The following is a 16,604-nucleotide window of genomic DNA, read 5'->3' as shown; positions in this document are numbered from 1 at the left end:
TCTCCCGCAGTGGAGCACAGGCTCCGGACGCACAGGCTCAGCGGCCACGGCTCACGGGCCCAGGCGCTCCGCGGCATGTGGGATCTTCCCGGACCGGGGCATGAACCCGTGTCCCCTGCATCGGCAGGCGGACTCTCAACCACTGCGCCCCCAGGGAAGCTTGGTCTGTTACCTTTTGAGGATGCTGCTCTGCACAAAAAAGGCTGTTGAAAAGACATACCCTAGGTTGGTTCATGGTTACTATCTTACCCCCAAATCTGGAATCCAGGAGGGAATCATGGTAAGTCCCAACGGGTTTACTAGTGGCCATGTTTCTGTAAGTTTAGCATTACCAGTTCTTCTCCCCAAGAGGAAGGAGCGATGCTTCTGCTTCCTTATATCACAAGCTCGTTGCCACCACCCTCTGTCTGTGATCACCACGATTGTCTACTAGAGAAACGCGGCCTTTCAGGACACACTAATTATGATGGGGCTTTACAGTCAGTCACATAAGCAACGGAGACCATGGTTCTACCAGAAGGTTCAGGGCAAAACTGGCTGTTTGCTTCTGACCCCAGCACCGCTACAGCCTTATTCTCTGTGGTCCTGCCTTCTCCTGTGCAGCTCTGATGGCTGGTCTGTGATGCTTTCTCCTCTGTGTGGCCACTACACCACAAGCACCCACCAAGCAGCATACCATCTGAAGCTGTTCTTCCAAATCGATTTAAACTGTACATATTTTTGAACTGTGTGTTCCTTTGCCCCTAACAGCAGCATGTCAGTCTGCAGTCACCTTGCTAATCCTGGTTTGCCTCGTGCCCACTCCTTTGTTGCTATTGAGGGGATTAATTTTTATCTGACAGTTCTACCATTTTGAAGCTAATCTTCTGGATCAGCTAAAGCTCCCCCTGTCCTCATTCGCATCAGATGGTCTAAAGAAATCAATCAGCACTTCACTAAGCATTCCTAAGGCAGCTCTGAAGGCCGGAAAGCAAGGTGCTACTTGGGAAATACTTCTATTTTCCTACTCTATTCTCCTCCTAGATCCACTTCCTCTTCCAACTGGGCAGAAGGCATTTGCTGCTTTTCTTGAAGCCCAGTGGATCAGACAGACTCCTGGATGAGAAAATGAGGGAAGAACCAACTTTTAGAGTTAGATAGATACTCTAAATTTAAATTGAAAATCTATACTAGGGAATAAACACATACATGCATTGTAGCATTCTGAAATATTAGTCTCTTACTAACTGTCAAAAGTATCTTTCGGGCTTCCCTGGTGGCGCAGTGGTTGAGAGTCTGCCTGCCAATGCAGGGGACACGGGTTCGTGCCCCGGTCCGGGAAGATCCCACATGCCGCGGAGCGGCTGGGCCCGTGAGCCATGGCCGCTGAGCCTGCGCGTCCGGAGCCTGTGCTCCGCAACGGGAGAGGCCACAACAGTGAGAGGCCCGCGTACCGCAAAAAAAAAAAAAAAAAAAGTATCTTTCACAGGCAAAGGAGGATGTTGAACCCAAAATGTCAGGGCCTGAAGAGTAAACCCATCCTGACTACAAGATGAGTTTTTGCTGTAGACAGTACACCTTTTCGTTTGAACAGCAGTTAGCATCACTGGGTCATTAAGTGTCTGCAGGATCTGTGGGGTCAGCTCTTCTCAAAGTCCCAGGCAGAAGAGCTATTTATGCCCAAAGGATCAGAGCTCAGGAAAGTGCTCTAACACTAGGCGATGCATAGAAAGCTGTGGAACCATCAGAAGGCTCGTACTTTGTACACAGTATCATCCACTGGAATCCACATGATGTGCTGATCTTACGTGCTCTGCTACGTTAACTTCCTGACACTAAGAAGTTTCAAAATTAAAAAAGGGAAAATAGACTTGAGAGTAAAGGGCATCTTCAAAGCTTTAAAAATAGAATAAGCTGAGTATAAATGAGGAGATTATTGCTCATGGCGGGGGGTGCCATCGGTGCCTTTCTGATCCTTATCTCACAGGTAAGTATTAATTGATTCATGTATTTGTGTTCTGCTTATTGTGCCCCTTCTGTGTCAGGCAGGATGCTAAGCCCTGGGGATAAGAGGTGACTAAGCCACAGACCCTGCCTAGGGAAGTTCAGAGCCTACAAGGAATAACAGATGTGAAGAATAAATAGATAAATACTGTAAAAAGGTGTACGCTTTATAGTGACAGTGAAACACTGAATTTAGGGGGAAAAAGCCCTAACATTTTTTTCTGTGTATCTTTCAATGGCAATTCCTCTAGCCAAGATGCTGGACCAATTGATTGAATCGTTATAAGGATAATGTATGTGAGACACACCATGAGCTGCAAACTCAGACACTACCATTTTTAGTGTTGAAGAAACCACCGCTTCAAGCATGCCAGCAAGTGCCTCAGTCCAGAGCCTCAGGGCCAGATACCTGTTCCTGCCTGTTGGAAACAGCACAATACAGAGGAAAGGGCCCCAGAGAATGAGCTTGGAAGTCTGGCTTCCAGCTGGCGTTGTTACAGGCAGAACTCGGAGATACTGCAGGTTTGGCTCCAGAGCACTGCAGTAAAGTGAATATCACGATAAAGCAAGGAAAAAATTTAAGTTTTATTATTTACAGGTATACCTTGGAGATATTTCAGGTTCAGTTTCAGGCCACCACCATAAAGCGCAGGTTGCAACAAAGCGAGTCACGTGAATTTTTTGGTTTCCCAGTGCATATAAAAGTTATGTTTACACTATACTGTAGTCTCTTAAGTGTGCAATATAGCGTTATGTCTAGAGAACAAATGTACGTGCCTTAATTTAAAAATACTTCGTTGCTAAAAGATGCTTACCATCGTCTGACAACTCAGGGTTGCCACAAACCTTCAACGGGTAAAAAAAAAAATGCATTATCTGCGAAGTGCAATAAAGCGAGGTCTGCCAGTACTGGGTACTGGGGCAAGTCACTTATCCTCTTATCCTCTCTGGGTCATTTCCTTTACTAAAAAATGATGGGATTTGATCAGTTCATCTCCAAGTTCCTTTCCAACACAGGATTCTGAGTCTCTGTTTCTACGGGGACAAATCTACCGAGATACTTCTAGTTACAGATGGTAGGATTAGACTAATTGAATTTATTAAGTAAATAAAACCTCTACATGGGAAACCAAAGCGTTTTTCTAGATCTTACTTGGTTATCATTTCAAGATACACTTGTGGCTCTTGTTTGAGAAGTACAGGTTATTGCCCGTGAACTGAAGGAGGGAAGGAATATCCTCAAACCCAGTCTGGTAAAGTTCTCCACTGGACTCAAGCACAGCTGCGGGAGGAGGTTTAAATGAAGAGACGGGAGACCCGGCCGGACTCTGGATAGCAGAGCGAGCAATGACCGAAAGCTCCCAGGTCTCGGCGACGGATGAGGTCACAGTCGCAGAGCCTGGCACCCGAACCAGCTGAGCTCTCAACTCCCGGTCACTTAACACAGTCTCCAAAAGCTGAGGTCTGTTCCTGGGGCAGAAATCTTCTCTGTTTTTTCCCCAGATACTCTTTTGAATGGTTTCAAGGTTGTGTAGTGTTTCGCTAATATTTTAGGGAACTATGGAAAAACTTGCCCACCACAGGGAGAAATAAGGCAACCAGGAGAGCAGGGTTGCCGGGGGCAACCCGTCCTGACTCAGCCAGGCATGCTACCAGAGATTCCCCCCACCCCTGGGACATGGCCTGGAATAGGCTTCTGACACCCCCCCCCCTTGCAGTTTCCCAGTTTCAGGAGGGAAGGACTGAGGGGGGAAGGGCTGGGCTGGAGTGACGGGACAGCTGAGAATGCAAGGTCATGACTCAGTGTCAGAGGTGTTGGGTGATGGGCTCTATATCTTGTGCCCTTGATACAATCTATTCAGGTGTTGGATCAATCGATCAAATATTAAGCTGTGGGTTTTGAAAAAAAGTCCATAAAAGGCTTAAAATGTGTGTCGGGCTTGATTTTAAAGGACCACTATGAGGGCTTATCTAGCTAAGTGGTTCTTGTGATAATGGCCAGAGGGACAGTGGTCAGTGTGTTCCTGTCATCAGCATGTCCCCAAACCTCATTGCCTTACGTCCACCTTATCAGTCATTTATGATGGGACTGCACACACCCAGGCGTTTCTGCTACATCCTTACATTGTACTATAAAAATGGAGAACTGCTACAGGACTTAATAGGACACATGTAGTCAGAACAACAAACAAGGAACTGAGTTCAAAAGACCCCTATTTCTTTTTAGCCTCTTCTCATCTCCATCTTAGAACCCAAAAGGCACAGTCTACAATGTGAAGTGGATGATGTTATTTTCTTACGACTGTTGATAAATGTCATAAACAACCTTAAATTATATACAATGTGCTTTGGATTATAGAGCATGTAGGAATCTTTTCCATGTTTTTTTTGAACGTTATGTCTCCTACATTTGAATTACCCAGGGGAGTTGATAAAAGAAGGATGTGTGCTGTTTATTTAAGGCTGTGCAGAGTCACTGAGAGGCCCTGCCAACAGTGAGGTGTTATCCACACTTGTTCACACCTGTATCCCTGAAGATGGCACAGGGCTTGGGATCCAGTACGTGCTTGACAAGCAAGTGTTGAATGATAAATAAATAGGGAGGTTACATCAGCGTACACGTATGAGGAAAGGCACTTTTACCAGCGAAACAAACAACACGAATTAAATTTGGAAAAGGGACAGAGATGGTTATATAGTTGACTCTGGGTGTTTAAAAATGGGCTGGAAATTATCAGTAAGAGTATTAAACACTAAAGGCAAAGCCTGCCTTTCTTCAGCACGTAAGAAGCCCTTAGAAACGCGAGAAGTTGACTCTCTATTCTTAGACTCAACACCCTCCTTGAACGATGATCGCTCATATTTTGGGATGAAAATGTCTCGAAGAGGTTGTTATCTAATCTAGCACAACGTCGTATTATGGAATACAAGACCTCTCCCTTTAAAATGGCACTTACCCCCCTTTCCGAAAACAAACACAGGCGGGGGCGGGGAAGGGTCTCTCCTTACCGTCAGTGACGAGGCCATGCAGACGAACGTGAACTTCTTGATGTGTGCTGCAGTGACTGTGTTGCTTGTGCTCACCAGCTTATTGCTGGGGTTATTCTAGGGGGGCAAGAAGAGGTTCCAGGTTATCCTTGGCTGACCACACGTGCATCTTACAGAGCATCTCGTTTCTGTTTTACTTGATGCGTCTGAAGTGTGGATGTCAAGTGACAGCTTCGAAGACAGCTGTCGCTCTGAGCCTCTCTCAGACAGCTGACATGTTTCTGGACATGAATGCTAACGAGAGGGAGCTCTGGACTGAACGCCCGGCAGTGTCTCCTGAACGAGTCCCCTCTCCTGGGCGCTGGGTGTCCACCCAGCTAGTCCAGGGCCCCAGCCCATCCTGCAGTTCCCAACCACCCTGGAGCTCTGCAGGCAGGCGTGGCATCTGGGCCCGTATTTGAGGGCACATGTCAAGGCCCTGTGAGGTGCGCATTTGCTCTCCGAGATAAAGGACTGCGTGTCTCACCCATCTCTTTATTTTATTTTATTTTTTAAAGATTTGTTTTTTGATGTGGACCATTTTATTAAAGTCGTTATTGAATCTGTTACAATATTGCTTCTTTTTTTTATGTTTTGGTTTTTTGGCGACGAGGCATGTGGGATCTTAGCTCCCCGACCAGGGGTTGAACCCGTGACTCCTGCACTGGAAGGTGAAGTCTTAACCACTGGACCACCAGGGAAGTCCCTCACCCATCTCTTTAGCTCCTGCAACTTAGCACCATCTTTCTTGAGTAGAGAAGATGCTCAAACAGGCTTTGTTAAATTGAAATGTAAGCAAATGATGCAGATGGCCCAGAGGTCCTCTGACACATGCCCGAGGGCTTGCTGGGGCCATCCCAGGGTCACTGCTAGGCGTGCCCGTCACCCAATCAAAACGAGCGTCCGGCCCTCAACCTTGAAAAGCAGCAGAGGAAAAACAACGCCAGCCTCCTTACGGATCCCATTAGCCCCAGAGCTGACTCACAAGAACTAATAAGAACCTCCTGTATAAAAAAGTAAACAAAATAAAATTCAAAAAAAGAAAAGAACAAACGGTGAGCCCCCAGCTCCCATATCCAGCCCAATGAAAGACACACAAGCAGAGGTGTTACAGGTCCCACTTGCAAAAGAGCTTTTGATGTTTGCTTCCCTTCAGAGGCTGAGGCAACCTCTCGAATCCCTTCCCCTTTATGCCACCTCTGGAGGGGCTGACATTTTCTTAACTCCGGTCTCTAAAGCACATCAACCTTTCTGAAAAACAGACTGTGCACAGTGCAAATCACAGCAGGTAGGATATCTCTCCTTTTCCTCTCCCCCAAGGATCTGCGAGGGTGGTGCCCCGGTGGCCTGGGCGAGAAGGAGGCCATGCCGGAAAGAATTAGGAACCTCCAAATGCACACGCCACCCATGGTGACAGCCACGGGCCCCAGCTCCTTCAGGTGCGCTTTTATTTTTTAAATAGCAAATATTTCTGCAAGTACGGTTGGGATAAGATTAGCATCTGTGTCTCACCTTGTTTGCCCCATCTGCTCTTTCGCAGAAACATAGTCTTTTGCATATAATAACCGAACATTAGAGAGAATGTGGACGAGTGGAAAACTCTCCCAGCTCACTGTTCAGCTAGAAACAGCAGAAGTTATGCGAGAAATTTTAAATCTCTTATTCTGGAACGCACAAGGAGGCTAAGGATTTCAACTGTCAGTGCAGCAGATTCTGGAAGTCCACACAGAGGTGTCTTAAGATTCGGGTGAATAGACGGCCTTCATGGAATGGCTTGGAGTAGCGCAGTGGAATGCGTGGCAACAATGGGGGAGGTTTCAAAAGCGTTCTGAGTCACTCCAGCCTCTGGCTAGAGGTGCGCTCCATAAAAGAATTTTTTTTTGCAGTGCGTAACCTCTGTGATGGTGAATAAAACAATGCTTATCTAGGCTTCCTGGTGGCACAGTGGTTGAGAGTCCGCCTGCCGATGCAGGGGACGCAGGTTCATGCCCCGGTCCGGGAGGATCCCACATGCCGCGGAGCGGCTGGGCCCGTGAGCCCTGGCCGCTGAGCCTGTGCATCTGGAGCCTGTGCTCCACAACGGAAGAGGCCACAGCAGTGAGAGGCCCACGTACCGCAAAAAACCAACAACAGTGCTTACCTTGGACGCTCTTAGTGAAACTGTATAGCGCTGCATTGTTAAGTTTTACTATTTCAAGGTAGCCACAAACAATTTCAGGGGAGACGCTCACAGCCAGGAGGTTCTCACACTTTAGAACCTGCTATTGAGTTTTATTATATAATCTTACATTCCAAGAGCTGGACATTTAGCAAGATGACTTATATCCATTTTGGTTTCTGAGGACTTACTTCTATACACGTGTTCCTTGACATGAAAACACTGATTTCTATCAGTGGAGTGGATTAAACCCACTCAAACACAGCTCTCTCCTACAAGTGACTCAGGCCTTTGGAAGTCCACTCTCAAAGGCCTAGGAAGCAGGAATCAAAAGAATTTTTTCGGAAATGCTCTGCATCCTAATGATGGGAATGAATGTTGTCAATCAGTGGAGGGTCCAGCTTATCGTTTACTGGGGAAGTTCCACACCCAGTAAAGAGTTCTGGGCAATAGCCTACCCTCTCTCACGTTAGGCTGCGTGGGGGCCATCCCTGAAGCACTTGGAGGTGAGTTGCTATTTGTGGGTGATTGATTATAGGTGTGGGAATAGAGGCAGGTAATCTGCTGGGGACCCTGGTGAAGAGGCTTCCTCTCCTCACCTCCCAGGGCTCTTTTTGGGATCACATGAAATGATATCAGCAATGGCTCTGAGCTAGTTCTATAGAAATTCAAGGCCAAAGAGTTGCTATTAAGAGTACAAGTGGCAGGTTCTGTGCTTCTTTCCGATTTTTTATTTTAAAACATTGTACACTATCTTGCTGGGGGTCTGTTTTTCTACTTATTTGTTTCAGGATACAAGTCTACAGGTTCAAATAATTAAGCTTTAATGAAATAGGCATTTCTCAAATGATCTGCATGCAGGTCAGTCCTGACCTGGCCTCAGGTTACAGGTCTGAACGCTTATGCGCCCTCTGGGCTGTGTCAGCAGCTGTGGAGGGACGCCGTGGCCGTCACCAGAAGCTTCCAGCTGGAATAACTGCACCGCATCCCAACCAGCCTGGACCCGTGGCTGCTGCATGGACAACTTTGGCGTGCATGTACCCCAGCACCCCGTAAGAGAGCCTTAAGCTTATGAACTTAAGCACACAACTTCCTGTACCTTCACATCTGCTATAAAGTATCGGTTTAACTAAAAAACAACAAAAGAGAAATGAAATCCAATATATTAAAAATTTTTGAGAATATAATTTCCCTTTTTCAAATAATTTCTTGACAGGAATAACCTTGAAGTGAGTATCGGTTTGCAGAGGCATCATGGAAGCGGCATCAAGGCAAGCGTAAATTCGCCTCTGTTATTTTCTGAGTTACGTCTGCCAGCCCCAAAGCCTCATTAACCTTGCAGAGCGAGATGAGGTTAGAAACATCACGGCGTCCATCAACGGCGATCCCTGTCTATCAAACATTAATTTTAAAGAGTGTGTTTCAGAAACCACGCCGCAAGCGGTTCTCACCTTGTCAAAAGCAGGGTAGACAGCACGGATTTCCGTCAACCAGCCATATGGCATGTGACCCACGGGGTATGTGGCTGTCAAAATTGCCACGGCCTGCAAGAGGAAGAGCCGGCGGTTAGCAGGGCATCCGCAGAGCCTGTGTCCAGCTGCTGCCTGCCGTCTGCCACGTGGCGGAGCAAGCCGTCTCGGGTGTGGTCCCCCCTGACAGGTCACCCCACCCTGGGTGACAGAAGGAGCAAGGGGCAGGCACTCCCCTGCACCCCGGGAGCGGGCGGAGTGGACCCAGGGTGTGCACCTGAGACCAGGGGGATGCGTCTTGTTTTACATGAATCCAATGAGGAACGGGTCCAGATCACTGCCTGAGAAGCCAAGATTTCAGCCCAGGTCCGCCAAATTCTCACTGAGCTAAACCAAACCTTCTAGTCTAGCCCAATTCTTGAGTCTCCAAATGCGACTCTGAGCCCCACCCCTGCTCTCCGGATACTCTGCACTCAACGTCCACTGCTCTGTCTGCACGCCATCCTCCAGGGAAGCTGACGGTGTGCGCCGGTCGATGGCTTTATGGTATCCTCCATCCGACTCAACTCACTTTCAATCTGTTCAGCCAGGAGAGCCCAATGTTGATGTTTAACTTGAAAACTAAATCAATATGTCTCACAGGAAGCCTCACAGGCTCGTCCATGAAAATGAGAGTCTCATTTCTTAGGTGAATGAAGAGGAAGAAAATTTAAAACAGAATACCTAACCCTACCTTTTTGGCAAAGTTCAACTCCCTAACGAGCTAGGACGGGAGGAATCGGGCTTCGTCTGTTCTAATGACCATAACAGTGATGCCAGGACCGTGAGCGAGGTGGGTCCCCAGTGGGTGAAGACACTGCTGTGAGGAGTGGGTGGTGGCATCAGGCGGCCCTGGATTCAAACCTCACTTCATCACTTCCCAGCTGTGTGAAGCATGAACGCTCTCAGGCCCCGTTTCTGTTCCTCCGGCAAAACCGTAAGAATAATGATACCCATCGTGCAGGGGTGTCGGGAGTCAATGAAACGTCCATAAGTGCCGACATTATCCAAAGCAGATGATCAATTTATGCCACTCCTGTCACTCACCCTAATGCTAAGGTCTGTCTCTGTGCACTGAGGTCATTTAGAAATGGCTCTAATGTATAATGTCTTGGTTTTTTTAGGGGAAGATGGAATTCTAGCACACAGGTGATGGGGGTCCCATACTTTTTACTGGGCAACTGAAACCGAAGTATTGAAGTAAAAAAGCTGCTGTGTTACAGAAGCCAGCCCAGATGGCATTCATGATTCAACAAACAAAATCCAGGAACCAACGGAGACAAGGGAAAGCCTTCTGCTTGTGATTTATGTGCTTCTTGTTCCAAGCCAACATGAGCTGCTTCCCAGGACATGGAAACTGGCAGCAGATCCCAGCCTGAAAACATGCTGACAGTGCATTCAAGGGCAATGTGTAAACAGGAGGCTCTCATGAGTAGCCACCAGCCTTCCTGAAGGATCAGCAGTTCTCGAGACAATTAATTCTCCAGAGGGCAGCGGAGGAGGAAACAAATGAAGTCATTCTGCTTGTTCATACCACACTTGAAAGATGGAAAAAAGCGCTTCAACTCTGTCTTTGGAGGAGCTGCCAGTTTCCAGATCAGTTTCTTGAGTTGAGTACATAATGGAGACCCTCCTTTGGAGGAGGGCAGATTGCCAGAGTACATAAAGCCATGGTAGGCTCGGTACAGGAGGTGGAGAAAGGACAGGTGAGACTAGGTGGGTCAAAATGGAGGCATCAGCCCTTCACCCCCTGGTACTTTCACTTCTGCTGCTGCACATGGCATGTTCCACTGTCCTCTGCAAAGAGGCACCAGGCTGACTCCATGGGAAAGTGGAGAGGCCGTTGAGTGGAGAGAGAAAATCTGGATTCTAACACTAGCCCAGCTTCTTGCTAGTTGTGTGTCCCTAATCTCGGTTTTCTCATATGGTAAAAGAGAGGGATGAAGGAGATATTTTCTTCCATACTCATAAAAATATAAAATCACATGATTCTAAGTCACTGATAGAGATCCTTATGGGTTCCTTGTGTGAAGGTGTCACATAACTTAGTATCACAGAATTTCTTGAGTTCTCAAGAGGAACTGGAAACAAATTTGTAATCCACCTCCCCCGCACCCAGTTTTTACACGGTGACAGTGGGGACCCACATCCCCAGAAGCTGCCCTACCTCCGTAGCTGCAGAACTGCCACCAAGGTCCCGGGAAACAAAGAGGTTGACGATAGGCCTACTGATTCTCTGTGTAGCCAAGATGAGAGCCAAAGGCCACCAGAAGCTCAGCATCTTTCTTATTGTTGCATCTCCCTGCATCAAGAAAAGGGGATAAAATTTCACTGAACTCTGGAAGCAGAATAGAAAAAAACAATTCAGAGTCAAAGCGTTTTCTTTCTATATCAATCATGAGTCAATTCACTACACTTAAAAATAATATAGAAAAAGCCTCTGTAGACAAGCCAAGTTGAATTAAAGTAAAATGTACAGTCTTAATAGAAATGAAGTCAGACAGCTGGCAAGCTACTGTGAAATCAAAACACACGTTTAAGCTTGATGGATCCAAATGCCTATTTTCCAAACAGGGCAACTTTAACCCAAGCAGAACCCAACTTCATAGCCCAAGAAACAGGCTGGAAATTAGTTTCTGTTTAAATTATCAAACTGACTGGCTAGAAGCCATGTCAGTTAAGAGGTAACTCTTAGAAGTAAAACATTGTTATACTTTATTTTGGAATCAGTCTGCTCACAAATGTGCCTAATTATTTGGGCACTGTATAAATCTACTCAGAGGTTCCTATTCTCAAAGCTCTGACAGAAGTCATGTAAATGTTCAGAAGCACAAGCCAAATAAAAGCATGGTAACGAGAAGGCGACTTATTAAGAATTCTACAGTGAACATGTGCACTATCTTATTATTATTATTATTTTTTGCAGTACGCAGGCCTCTCACTGTTGTGGCCTCTCCCATCGCGGAGCACAGGCTCAGGACGCACAGGCTCAGAGGCCATGGCTCACGGGCCCAGCCGCTCCGCGGCATGTGGGATCTTCCCGGACCAGGGCACGAACCCGTGTCCCCTGCATCGGCAGGTGGACTCTCAACCACTGTGCCACCAGGGAAGCCCAAGATGTGCACTATCTTTAAAGCCTGGCTTTCATCATGTGATTTTGGTTTTGATTCTTCATGAGGGTAAGAGTTCCATCATGGAACCATCTCAGTCACTTTAACTTATTTCCCTTTGCTGGGAGCTGAATGTTGAGATGGATTGTTACCATCAAGACCAACGTGATGTGGTTGTCCTTATGATGGAAATATTGTAACTAGATCTGATATTATTGATGGCCTGACCTCACATCAAGGTGGGTGGTCAATACAATTACTGGTTTTTTGGTTATTTTTGGCTGCGTTGGGTATTTGTTGCTGCGCACAGGCTTTCTCTAGTTGTGGCAAGCGGGGGCTACTCTTCGTTGCGGTGCGCAGTCTTCTCATCGCGGTGGCGTCTCTTGTTGCGGAGCACAGGCTCTAGGCACGTGGGCTTCAGTAGCTGCAGCACACGGGCTCAGTAGTTGTGGCTCACAGCCTCTAGAGCGCAGGCTCAGTAGTTGTGGTGCACGGGCTTAGTTGCTCCGCAGCATGTGGGATCTTCCCGGACCAGGGCTCGAACCCGTGTCCCCTGCATTGGCAGGTGGATTCTTAACCACTGCACCACCAGGGAAGTCCCGCAATTACTGTTTTGACATGACAAAAGTAACATGTGGTCAAAGGTGGGATCAAGGGGTGGAGTGTGGTAATTTATTCAGGGCCATATTTATATAAATATATATATAATATATATATATAATATACATAATCATGCATATCTGCCTTATATCTAGATGGATACCAACCCAAATGATACCTAAGGATAGAGAAATTAGCACACATATAAATCAGATACTGTTTATAATGATGATGAAAAGAACGCTTTGGTCACTTGTATAAGATTGTATCTTGCTTGTACCGTATTCACCTTTCGAGGCACAGGCCAAGCTCTGATTCCATCAAGGGGGCTTTTTAGATCTCATCCCTATCTACGTTCCCTCAGCCTCAGTGAGCGAAGTTCTTGAACTCCCATTGCAGTCTCTGTACTTTCTTGGGTTCATGTCTGAATGTCGCTTCTGTGTTGGATAAGCCAAAGGGGACGTAAAGCTGCTTGAGGCCAGAGACCGTCTTTAAAACTTTCCTGTGTTGCCCTGTGGTACCTAAATACTCCGCTCCCTCCATCGAAGGCACCTGAATGAGTGAGTGTGTTTGGCCAGCACAGAAAGTACAAACACAGCCTGGATCCCTGGTGTGAAATTAAAAATCATCAAATGTGAGTTCCATGGTACCAGGGGTCCTAAAATCTCTGTCGAGCACAGAATGACTTCCTTTTGACAACAGAGAGTAAGGAGGACGTCAATGCTGTGTCTCCTCCTCGGCCTGGCATGACTCACTGTGACTTGGTCTCCTCGTATGGAGGCCAGGAGGCTGGAGCGTGACCTCTAAGGACTCTTTCATCTCCAGAGTTCATCAGTTCTCCAGCTGTCTTTCCCTGTGGACACTGTGAAGCACTTGGCCTGGAGATATAACATCCCAGAGCATGTGCTTGTTACACTGATGTCTCGTTTCATACATGTGGGGTGAAACTATATTCCACGTGGATGTACAGACAGCATGTCCTCGAGGTCTAAGGACCTACCCCCAGCTCCGGTCCACTCCTGTCCGGGATGATGTCGTGGATGTTCTTGTAGTAGCCCAGGCACAGGGTGGTGCAGCGCACAAGGGCACCCATGTACAAGGATAGGATGGGGATGAGCAGAGGCTCTCTGCATTCCAGATGACTGTGAAGCAAAATGGCGACAAAAACGACCTGAGAGATGGGGAAACAAGAACAAGTCAGTAGGGAGAAGACGGAACCAATCATTGGAAGCGCAGCCCGACCTCTTGCACCCAGGTGAGATGTATCTCTGAGCGAAAACCTTGACACTGATGAGAAGGAGAACAGAAACAGTATTGGGCTACAGCTCGATACTGCTCTCAGAGAATTCAGGGTCATGCATTTGGGATTCCCTGGAAGAGCACACGATCATTCTGTTATATTCATCATTAAGATTCTTTTAAGGCAACTGCACATCTGGTTAAGGTTATCGATTAAAAAAAGTCTAGAAACTTTGGATTCCCAGACCCCAGAGGATGCAGAAGAGCTTTGCCCCATCGATGTACACATGTAATCCACACCAGAGGACCTAAGTGACCTTCCACAAAGGATAGAACAGTGACCAATGATGGTACACAGAAAAATGGACACTAACATTTATAACATGGAATCCACTAAAAATGCTGCAAAAGCACCAATGCTAATTATTATAAAACAGGATAATTACAATTTAAGATATTAACTTACAGAAGTGGCATAGGTCAAAAAATACAAAGTCAAGAGGGATTGAAATAATAGTAAAGTGTCAATCTCTACTGAACAGTACAGGCTCTAAAGCAAACTTATCAATGTATTTAACCTCCTATCCTGCAGAAATCAGAGAATCAGCCCCACCTCTGCCCAGAGTCCCTCCTGGGATTCACGTGTTTGGAAGACCACTGAGGCGTACTGAGTGCACAAATAGGGTAATGGGGGAGGGGAGAGATTGTCTGGGCTACAACAATCTTTTTTTGTTTGTTTGTTTAACTTATTTTGAAGAGGAACACGGTGATTAAATATCAAGATTTATAAAAAGTCTACGTAGTACCTTTGAACCCCATCCATCCATTTTCTGTCCACTACAGCAATGAATCTGTTTGATTATTTTCAGGAGTAATATTCTAAATATTTACCAACAGACTGAACAACTGAACAGAACAGACAACATGCCTGGCTATTATGGTAAGAACCAGCTGAATATCAGCCCTACATTAGTTTTGTATTTGTCCTTAGAGATTTTGTTAAGTAGTATCCATTTTCCTCTCCTTCTTTCATTTATTTATTTTTTTAAAAATTTTTAAATTTTTGGGGGGGGCTACATCAATCTTAATAGCCAAATATCCATGGAATGATAGGCTTGTGAAATACACCACCACTAAATGATCCTGACCAAAGGAGGCGTACCCTGATCACTGCATTCTCAAGAAATCAGTGATGACAGAAAGTTAAAAAAGAAGCTGGAGAATGAGCACAGTTCATCACATGAGTGCGTTCAGTTGCCACAGGGAACAGAGAAAAGCAGGGTAATCCAGGGAAACTCTTCTGAATGCAATAATAGTATTAGATGTTAGAGGAGGTTTGCTTGTAGCACAAACCGACACTTGTGCCCGGGTTGCTGTTCTCAAACCGGTCAATGGGACAGAGACGTCCTTAGGGGAACGCAGGGGACAGAGCTACTACCGCTTGGCTGCATGGACATGACCAGGCTGCCCGGGGCATGGACGCGTGAGTGTCCACTCGCGCTCACGATCACACACTCACATTCACTTTCACCAAGGGTACAGTGGAGCCCGTTGATGGAAAGAAAGATGCCCGTGACTATCTCCATGCCTGTTGCTTCCCAGTGGAACAAATGTACTGTATTAACTGAGGGATGCAAAGACCAGCTGGGGGAAGCCTTGTGAGGGACCCACTGTGTTTGGAACAGAAGATTGAGTTCTGTAATGTGGCCAAGATGCCCATTTATGTCTCTAACTCATCAGAGGCCTTAAGGGGCCCTAATATGTAAGCAGACTAGTCTGTCTGAAGCAAGCTTAAGATTCGACATACACAAACCTACAGTGTAAACGAAGATGGTCATGTTTAGAGACTGAAAACACACTGGAGGGAAAATGGATATGTGAAGACCAACCCCTTCTCTGCCCAGTGCAGAAAGGCTCCCGGTGACGCCATCAGGATGGCCATGCAAGACGAGCAGGGCCACGGAAGGGGATGTGGAACTGAAGGAAAAGGGAGGGGGAGGTGTGACAAGAAAGTGGCCCGAGGACAGAGCGGGCTAGAGTGTGACAGAGGGCGGGCGGGAGGCATTGGGCCAGTAGCGATCAAGGCCGAAGTGAAGATTTTCTCAGCCTCCTTCATGGTACTAGCTTGATGCCATGTGGTCCAACACATACCATACATCTTACATCTTCACCATGGGTTGTATCATTTATCAACGTAAAATACCACCTGGGCCTTTTGCAATTCCATCCAGAATTCAGATGTTTGATTCTGATGCCACCATCAACACTGTGTTGGATTATTTTCTGCGGGTAAGCCACTGCCTCAGTGGTGAGGAGTTTCCCCGGGAAAGCCTGTTACGTGCTGGCCCCGTCCTGGGTGCTGGGGATTCAATGATAGATACGATTGTACCAGGCTCTGTTCTCCTGGAGCTGACAGCCTCGTGGGGAAGGCAGAAATGGTCATCAACCTGTGAGAAGGCCTGTGAAGGAAAGAGGGCAGTGGTGCTGGGAAAGCCAGGCTGTGGGGGGAGGGAGGGCACCCCATGAGGGGTGCATCTGAGCCGAGACCCAATGCCTTGGAAGGAGCCGGCAGGGGCTGACAGGAGCCAGGGTTAGGTGGGGAAAGCCGAGGCAGGGCGTCTCCTTCCGGGCGGAAGGATCCAGGCAAAGCCCCCAGGGGGAGGCAGCTCGGCCACACTGAAGAGGTCGGAAGGGAGGACCGTGGCTGGAGGGCCACGGGGACAAGAGAGCAAGGGGACAAGAGGAGAGTGACGGGGCTGGGGAAGAAGCAGAGCCTGTGGGGTTTCAGCACCTCATAGACCATGATCAGGATTTTGGCTTTTTATCTCAAGAACACCAGGAGGTGATTCGAAAGCAGGTTCTAGGCAGGGGGTGAGATGGCCAGAATTTCACTGAGAATAGATCCCTGTGGCCGCAGTGGGGAAGGATGGAGGAGAGCCGGAGCAGAGGGGCAGGCCCGAGTCAGGAGGCATTGCTGAG

The 16,604-nt window shown here is 47.2% G+C and overlaps 1 protein-coding gene across 1 annotated transcript in view; it reads right to left on the bottom strand.

Moving 5' to 3' along the window:
- The window catches only part of ANKH (ANKH inorganic pyrophosphate transport regulator), a 144,813-nt gene that overhangs the window by 31,968 nt on the left and 96,241 nt on the right, over nucleotides 1-16,604 (bottom strand). The window contains exons 5-8 of the mRNA XM_082623160.1: nucleotides 13,387-13,557; nucleotides 10,844-10,978; nucleotides 8,620-8,712; nucleotides 4,993-5,088 (exon numbers count right to left, since the gene is read on the bottom strand). Of these exons, the coding sequence (XP_082479286.1) occupies nucleotides 4,993-5,088; nucleotides 8,620-8,712; nucleotides 10,844-10,978; nucleotides 13,387-13,557 (495 nt within the window). The remainder of the gene's footprint in view (nucleotides 1-4,992; nucleotides 5,089-8,619; nucleotides 8,713-10,843; nucleotides 10,979-13,386; nucleotides 13,558-16,604) is intronic.

Source organism: Mesoplodon mirus, assembly GCF_964341445.2.
Source record: "Mesoplodon mirus genome assembly, chromosome: 5".
Taxonomy (NCBI): Eukaryota; Metazoa; Chordata; class Mammalia; order Artiodactyla; family Ziphiidae; genus Mesoplodon; species Mesoplodon mirus.
The sequence above is the reverse complement of the archived record's forward strand: the minus strand, read 5'-3'. Positions and strand labels throughout refer to the sequence as shown.